The following is a 9249-nucleotide window of genomic DNA, read 5'->3' as shown; positions in this document are numbered from 1 at the left end:
TGCTGCTCCTTCCGCAGAACCCTCACGTCCAGAGTCTGCGGCTGAGAGTATTAAAGATGAAAAGTCACCAGTCGCATCAAAGCCGGCTTCGGTAGTAGAGAGTGTCAAAGATGAAAAATCTGCTGCCCCTTCTGCAGAGGCCTCACGACGAGAATCCGTGGCAGAGAGTATTAAAGATGAAAAGTCACCAGTTGAGTCAAAGCCCGCTTCGGAAGCAGCGAGTGTGAAATATGAAAAGTCCGCTGATCCTTCTGCAGAGGCCTCACTTCCTGAATCCACTGCAACTCTTGATGCGGAAACTATTAAGATGATTGATAAAATAACAGAAGAAGTTGAAAGCAAGTTAAAGGTGGCAGTCGAAGAAACAATTGAGATCACAGAAGAAGTTACTAAAGTCGAAGATGAATCTGCTAAGATAACTGAAGTACTAAAAGAGGCAATGGCTGATGAAGTTAAGACGGTAGTCGAGGAATCTGTTGAAAGAACTGAAGCTATAAGCGAGGTTATTGAAGATAGGGCTGTGACTACAATCGACGAGATCAACAAAGTTACAAAAATCGCTAAAGAGACAATTAAAGGTGAAGCCAAAAAAGTGGAAGAAAAAACCGAGGCTATAGTTGAGGAAACTTCCAAGAAGGTCAGCGACATAAAAGAAGATGTAACATCATCAATATCCGAGACCATAGATAAGGCCGTCAAAAAGACTGAAGAAATTGATGACAAACTGGAACTTTTAGCAGAAAAGGTGGAAATAACGGCACAAGGAGCAGTTGAAAAATTAGATGAAACAACGAAGACTATTGGCGAAGCTCTCCTTAAAACTGAAGAAAAACTTCAAGATTTCACCAAACTTACAGAAGGAAAAAGTAAAACTGTAGAAAAAGATATAACAGATAAGTTTATTGAAGTGTCTCAAGCTATCGAAGACAAGACAAAAACTATAACTGAAGAAGTCTCCAGAAAAGTTGAAGAAGTAGAGACAGCGGCTGAGGAGAAAACAAAAGCTATTGCTACAGAGGCCGACGAGATAGCTGAAGTAATCTCCAAAAAGTTTACTGACGCTCAAGATTTCGCTGCTGATAAAGCAAAGACAGCTAGCGAAGAAATCGCAGAAAAGGTAACTACAGTAACAGAAATAGCCGAAGATGTGCAAAAGACAGCAGAAGGAAAAGCACAAGCCACTGCGCAAGCTTTAGTAGAAATAATTTCGGTTGTACCAGAGGTCGCCGATGACAAAATTGAGTCTGTTGCAGATGGTGTAGACAAATTGATTGACGACGCAACAACTACCACAGCGGAACTTACCACAGCGGTTAGTGCCACGGTTGAGACAATTACAACTGATCTTTCCACAGGCATTACTGGATTCCTCAAAGATGTCAAGAGCAGCATATTCAGCACTGCAGAGAAAAAACATGAGAAGTTGAAGGAAATCACAGAAGAAATAATCAAACCGGAACAAATCGAACTGGACTCTTTGCCAACTGCTACAAAACTACCCCTAGAGCTAAGCACATACTCAACTGAATTAAGAGAAACCCATATTACTACGGTGGAATCGCCCGAATTTAAAGTGACGATGACCGAACGCGATGAAACCATACTTCACGACATTACAGAAGAGGACGAAGAGCACAGAATATCCCCACCCACAACAAAACCGGCAATATCCAGTGAACAGCCCTTACGTCCAGTTTCACCACGTGAAGAGGAGGTTGCTAAAATAGTAGCCGACGTTGCCAAGGTTTTGAAATCTGAAAAAGATATAACCGAAATTATTCCAGATTTCAACGAGGAAAAGTTGATACAGCGTTTGAAAACACCAGAAGAAACCGAGCCTGAAACCGTTACGGTTCAAAGAATGCTGGTAACCGCCAGCAGTGAAGATGGCGGAGAAGAAATAGATATATGTCCAAAAGGTAGTATTGTTTTTACACCGACCATGGCTCCCGAAACCATACCAGAAAAAGTTTCTACAATTAAACCACTGGACATAGACTACCAACACTACACTGAAGACTCTGGCGCAGAGGAATCAGAAAAGTCTTCTCCCGAGCTCCGTTCGGGTCCGATATCCATTGAAGAAAAAGACAAAATTGAAGAGTCCGAAAAGGAGCTTCGTAAAGAAGCCGCAACTAAGGTTGCAAAAGACGCACTGAATAAAGATACCATCGAATCTCGGCGAGAGTCAATTTTGTCGACTACAGAAAGCAAGAAAGATGATAAGTCACCTGGGGCTTCCAAGGAACCATCACGAACAGAATCAGTTTCTAGCACTAAAGACGAAAAGATTGAAGAAACTGTTGAATTCCATCGCGAGTCAATTCTGTCGACTGCAGAAAGCAAGAAAGATGATAAGTCGCCTGTGACTTCCAAGGAAGCATCCCGACCAGAATCAGTTTCTAGCACTAAAGACGAAAAGATTGAAGAAACTGTTGGCTCCCGTCGAGAGTCAATTTTGTCGACTGCCGAAAGTAAGAAGGAAGAAACAGTCGAAGCTCGCCGTGACTCAGTTTTGTCGACTGCAGAAAGCACGAGAGATGATAAGTCGCCTACGGCTTCCAAGGAACCATCACGACCAGAATCAGTTTCTAGCACTAAAGACGAAAAGATGGAAGAAACTGTTGAATCTCGTCGGGAGTCAATTTTGTCGACTGCCAAAAGTAAGAAGGAAGAGACGATCGAATCTCGTCGTGAGTCAGTTTTGTCAACAGCAGAAATCAAGAAAGATGATAAGTCTCCAGTAGCTTCCAAGGAACCTTCACGACCAGAGTCTGTCGTCAGCACTAAAGACGAAAAGATCGAAGAAACTGTTGAATCTCGTCGGGAGTCAATTTTGTCGACTGCCGAAAGTAAGAAGGAAGAAACAGTCGAATCTCGTCNGAAGAAACTGTTGAATCTCGTCGGGAGTCAATTTTGTCGACTGCCGAAAGTAAGAAGGAAGAAACAGTCGAATCTCGTCGTGAGTCAGTTTTGTCGACTGCAGAAAGCACGAAAGACGATAAGTCGCCTGTGGCTTCCAAGGAACCATCACGACCAGAATCAGTTTCTAGCACCAAAGACGAAAAGATTGAAGAAACTGTTGAATTCCGTCGCGAGTCAATTCTGTCGACTGCAGAAAGCAAGAAAGATGATAAATCACCTGTGGCTTCCAAGGAACCATCACGACCAGAATCAGTTTCTAGCACCAAAGACGAAAAGATTGAAGAAACTGTTGAATCTCTTCGGGAGTCAGTTTTGTCGACCGCAGAAAGCAAGAAAGATGATAAGTCACCTGTGGCTTCCAAGGAACCATCACGACCAGAATCAGTTTCTAGCACCAAAGACGAAAAGAGTGAAGAAACTTTTGAATCCCGTCGAGAGTCAATTTTGTCGACTGCCGAAAGTAAAAAGGAAGAAACGGTCGAATCTCGTCGTGAATCAGTTTTGTCAACTGCAGAAATCAAGAAAGATGATAAGTCTTCAGTAGCTTCCAAGGAACCTTCACGACCAGAGTCTGTCATCAGCACCAAAGACGAAAAGATTGAAGAAACTGTTGAATCCCGTCGGGAGTCAATTTTGTCGACTGCCGAAAGTAAGAAGGAAGAAACGGTCGAATCTCGTCGTGAGTCAGTTTTGTCGACTGCGGAAAGCAAGAAAGATGATAAGTCACCTGTGGCTTCCAAGGAACCATCACGACCAGAATCAGTTTCTAGCACTAAAAACGAAAARATTGAAGAAACTGTTGACTACCGTCGAGAGTCAATTTTGTCGACTGCCGAAAGTAAGATGGAAGAGACGGTCGAATCTCGTCGTGAGTCAGTTTTGTCAACAGCAGAAATCAAGAAAGATGATAAGTTTTCAGTAGCTTCCAAGGAACCTTCACGACCAGAGTCTGTCGCCAGCACTAAAGACGAAAAGATTGAAGAAACTGTTGAATCCCGTCGCGAGTCAATTTTGTCGACTGCGGAAAGCAAGAAAGATGATAAGTCACTTGGGGCTTCCAAGGAACCGTCACGACCAGAATCAGTTTCTAGTACCAAAGACGAAAAGATTGAAGAAACTGTTGAATCCCACCGAGAGTCAATTTTGTCTACTGCCGAAAGTAAGAAGGAAGAAACGGTCGAATCTCGTCGTGAGTCAGTTTTGTCAACTGCAGAAAGCAAGAAAGATGATAAGTCTCCTGTAGCTTCCAGGGAACCTTCACGACGAGATTCAACAGACTCTCGTCTGTCGACTGCAGAAAGCAAAAAAGATGATAAGTCTCCTGTAGCTTGCACGGAACCTTCACGTCTGGAATCAGCTTCTAGCATTAAAGACGAAAAGAGTGAAGAAACTATTGATTCTCGTCGGGAGTCAGTTTTGTCGACTGCAGAAAGCAAGAAAGATGATAAGTCACCTCTGGCTTCCAAGGAACCATCACGACCAGAATCAGTTTGTAGCACTGTGTCGACTGCCGAAAGTAAGAAGGACGAACCGGTCGAATCTCGTCGTGAGTCAGCTTTGTCAACTGAAGAAAGCAAGAAAGATGATAAGTCACCAGTGGCTTCCAAGGAACCATCACGACCAGAATCTGTCATCAGCACCAAAGACGTTAAAATTGAAGAAGCTGAATTTCGTCGTGAGTCACTTTTATCCACAACTGAAAGTAAGAAGGAAGAAGTGGTCGAATCTCGTCGTGAGTCAGTTTTGTCAACTTCAGAAAGCAAGGAAGATGATAAGTCACCTGTGACTTCTAAGGAACATTCAGGACAAGAATCTGTTGCTAGCTTCAAGGAGGGGAAGACTTGGGAAGTTGGAAGTACTTCAGTTTTGGCGTCAACTGAGGTAAAAGAAGTGATAGCTGCTAAAGAAGAACAGGTTGTGGAAACCGCTGACGTTCATATAATTACGATGGGAGAAAGGACTTCGGCGGTAACTAGATCAGTGGATAGTGAAATCCTTACTCAGAAGGAGGAATTGAATAAAGCTGTCGTAGACACCACTGAATCTAGATCTGTACATACGACGTTAGAGGAAAAGAATGCTGATTCATTCACGACTGAATCTGTATCCTCAACAACGGAAATATCCACAGTTGTTAGTAAGTCAATAGATTCATCCATTCGTTCACATCTTTGTGAGGAATCTCATAGTGAATCCATGAGTAGTGTTAAAATGGAAGATGATTCTCCGAGAAAGTCACTTTCCAGTTTCCTTGCTAGCAAAGATGATCCTAATAAAGGCGAAAGTAAAAAACTCGAAGAATCTATCGTGAAGTTTGTGAAAACTGAAGCGCTCACCCAAGCGGAGGAGTCCATGACACATTCAGAGGAATGTTCTTCTGAGTCCATAATTAGTGAAATTCAAACCAGCGATATAACAACACAAAAATTAGATACACACACAACGCTCAAAACTGCCGCCCAAAGTGAGGCTGTGGCCCTAGACGGTAAAGAAACTCTCAAGGACACCGTGGCTGAGTTCTTAGCCACAGAGAAAATTGTTTCAGCGAAGGATAGCTTTGTAAGTGACACAAAAGCAACAAAGCCTTCAGGTGAAACATTAGAAAAGACTATAAAAACAACAACAACACAATCGACTACAGAATCTCGTAGGACATCTGATTTACTGGCAAGCATGAAAGACATTTCGCGAAGAGAATCCGAATACAGCCAAACAAGCGAAGGACGGCACACACACAGCGATCACGAAGACGAAGAGGAAAATGAGTGTCTAATTAGCATGAAGGAGGGACGTTCTAAATCTATAGCTACTATTATGATGACCAGCATTTATAAACCCTCCGAGGATGTAGACACTTTTGAAAAGCTAGAAGAAGAGGAAAGTGAAGAACATGCTGAATGTCTTGAAGCAGCGGAATCGACTGTCACCAAATCCACAAGTATCGTGCACAAGTCAAGTGAAAAAATTAGTGCCGTGAGTTCCGAGGGCAAATCGAAAATATCAACACAATTGGAAACCATAATCTTAACACAACCACTTGAGAGTGATCCAAAGACACCACCTACTGCTCCAGTGAGTCCTGGCATAAAACATTCCACAACTAGCGCAAGTACAGTAGTAACCACTACAACAACATTAAGTGAAACTTGTGGCAGCAGTGCAGCTTCAGTGAGTGGACCACTCTCACCAAGAGATATTAGCGGTAAGTCCAGTCCCGGTGCACTCACATCTGAAAGTCAATCATTACCAACACCTTTTGGTCGCGGTTCTCTTACAGATGCGTCCGAATCGTCGCCAAAGCCCACTTCGCCATTCCCGCGTGTTAGCAAAGAAGAGCTTAAATCAGCCAGCGCCGCTGTCAGCGAAGCTATCAGCTCTGGCACTTATGCAACACAAGAATACAGCGAGAGCATGTTGCCAGATTTACATGAGCTGCGCGGTATAGAGAAGACAACTGCACTTAGTGGCAGCACTGAAAAAATAATCACAACAACTATTACAACCGTAACCAAAGTGATATCTAGCGATGGCAAGGAAATCGTTATGGAAGAGAAGACAGTTACAACCACAGACACCACGGAGCCAGATGGTGAGAAGGTGACTGTAACCACCACACGTACTACCAGCGAAAGTGACAAAAGCGATCACATATTGCCCAAGGAGGTGGCGTTGCTACGCGGCGCCTACCGTTCTTCCACACCCGGCAGCGACGATGAACGTATGACTGGCACTTACATGAGTGATGACGAGCTACCCGCATCGCCACGCAGTCTTGCCTCATCACATGGCGCAAGCTATGAATTGCAACGCTCCAGCTCAGGCGTGAGTAAACGCTCCGACTTCGATGTGGACGACAGCCAAGACGATATACCGCCACAATATGGCAGCGAAGAACACTCTGCCGCCCGCGCTGTATCCTCAACCATCAGCTGCCTACAAAAAATCGCCGATCCAATGAGCACCTCATTCTATGGTGCATTGCCTGACAGTTTCGACATCAAGCCAACAGCACCAATACCCATATGCGGCACCACAACGCATACCGTAACCACGCGCACATATGTCGCCGACTCACCCCCTAGTCAATCCACGGAAAGCATCGAAAGCACTAGCCAAACCTCAGCCAGCCGTAAAGTCATCAGCGGCGGCGCACACGCCAGCGTTGACAGTGGCGATCACAAATTCCTCGAAGAAGCCGACATGGATTTCGAAAAGGCGCTTGAGGAGCATGTGCAAGTGCGTGGCGCCGATGTTATGTCTTCAGTCACCGCCAAGTATTCTTATTCACCCTCCAAAGCGGAAGAGGTAGAGCATAGTGTGGCCAGTGTTGAAAAGCCAAAATTCCCGTTAGTTGATGTGCAGAAAACACGCTTCACTGAAACCGGTACCACTGTATCCAGCAGCAGCAGCACAATAGAAAGCGCAACTGAAAGCAAAGATGGCAAGACAACAACTACTACGACCACAACAACCACTACTAGTGCTGAAGGCACAGGCGCAACTGCCAGTGAGACCACAACAACCACCACCACGACGACATCAAGCGCTACCGGAGCACTGCCTAAAGACCCTCTAAAGGAATGGGGTAAACCATTGGGACTGCCATCGCCCGCACCACTGCCCATTGAGGGTGATGTACGCACCACACCGAAGAAGGAGCGTCGCTTAGTGGCCACTAAGACACGTCTAAACAACGAAAAGAATCTACGCAAACGTTCAGAGTCGCCCAATAAGGCCAAGAAGCCGGCGCCCGTTTATGTAGATCTCACCTATGTACCACACAATGGCAATTCCTACTACTCACACGTCGAATTCTTCAAGCGTGTGCGAGCGCGTTACTATGTCTTTTCCGGCACCGAACCCAGCCGACAAGTGTACGATGCGCTGTTAGAGGCAAAGCAAACATGGGAAGACAAGGACTTGGGTAAGTCTAATATGCTTGTTGTAAATCTCAATTGCTAATCTAAATAATATTTTCTGCCCACACAGAGGTCACCATAATACCCACATACGATACGGATGTACTAGGCTATTGGGTTGCTGAGAATGAGGAGCTTTTGGCCAAATATCGTATCGATTTATCGCCTTCAGCATCGCGTTGCACAATCAACTTGCAGGATCACGAGACATCGTGCGCCGCCTATCGCTTGGAGTTCTAGGCCACGGGGATGTTTATCTCGTTCGCCGATGCCGAAAATCTCATACAACTCTACAACTAAAAGCTTAATTCTACTACTAAATACTTTAAGTACTAAAAAATAAGATCAAACTAAAGGATAAAATTAAAAATTCAAACAAATTAAAATGGCAATGAAGCTTTTGACCGAACATCAATCGTGAAGCTTTTTATGAAACAAAGACAAACTTGCAATAAACGAGCAAGTAAATAATAGCAACACATGAAAGCTTTCTTGGCTGAAACTTGCACGTAGGCGCGTTAAGTGTGCGCACTTAAACAACCGTTGCGAAATGTGACAGTCAGGGTGAGCTTTCACGCTTCAAAAGCCCACAACTCAGCGCCGCAACACAGGCGCAAATACAAAAGCTTGACATACCTGTTGAAGAAAACAAAACACAAATACAAATACATAATATGCAACTGAAGATCTGTAACTGAGAAAGCGGAATGAGTGAAAGCTTGACAAAGCTTTGCGCTTATATAAGTACGCAGCTTTGTAGCAGCTTTTGCGCAATTTTGGTAAAACGAGAGTTATTAGCATAGCAGACATGAGCATAATTATGGCGGAGTTCTTGGTGTACTACACGAGATTTTGCAATTGAAAAAAATCGAGTGTAGCGCCATTTTGTTTATTGATGCCGCACATTTTTATGCGAAGTCGCGGAAGGCAATGAAACGGAATAGCGGCACTTGTAATGCAAAAGAATTGTAATTTAAGCAAAAAGGTAATTACAGTAATTAAATGCATATTTGTTGAAGATATTTAATTACACAAAAGAGATATATATACACGTATGTATTGCCTGATTCATGTAAGGATGTCGATGGCTCTTTAAGAAACCCAAAAACTAAAAAACACATGAAGTGAACGCTGAAAGCAAAAAAATTATCCAAACTAAACACAGAATATTAAAGCATAATAAATAGCTAATAAAATAACAACTTTGTGAGCAGAGCAAACCATGAGCGAGTTGATGAGAATAGATTGCTGAGAAGGAAAGTTAAAATAAATATTAAAAAGCTTTGAAATAATTAGAAAGGAATTAAAAGTGAAAATTAAATCTATAAATATTAAAATATATATATAGGTTAAATGAGTAAAAAAAGAATCAAAATAGATATCAATGAAATATGAAATAATTGAA

At 43.3% G+C, this 9249-nt stretch overlaps 1 protein-coding gene across 1 annotated transcript in view; it reads left to right on the top strand.

Annotated features, from left to right (window-relative positions):
* The window catches only part of LOC108972361 (microtubule-associated protein futsch), a 159603-nt gene extending 150470 nt beyond the window's left edge, over positions 1–9133 (top strand). The window contains 3 exon segments of the mRNA XM_018938913.1: positions 2–2879; positions 2882–7849; positions 7915–9133. Of these exon segments, the coding sequence (XP_018794458.1) occupies positions 2–2879; positions 2882–7849; positions 7915–8084 (8016 nt within the window). The 3' untranslated portion in view covers positions 8085–9133.
* The last annotated feature ends 116 nt before the right edge of the window (positions 9134–9249 follow it).

This window comes from Bactrocera latifrons, unplaced genomic scaffold, assembly GCF_001853355.1.
Source record: "Bactrocera latifrons isolate USDA-ARS-PBARC rearing strain unplaced genomic scaffold, ASM185335v1 scaffold_4, whole genome shotgun sequence".
Classification (NCBI taxonomy): domain Eukaryota; kingdom Metazoa; phylum Arthropoda; class Insecta; order Diptera; family Tephritidae; genus Bactrocera; species Bactrocera latifrons.
The sequence above is the reverse complement of the archived record's forward strand: the minus strand, read 5'-3'. Positions and strand labels throughout refer to the sequence as shown.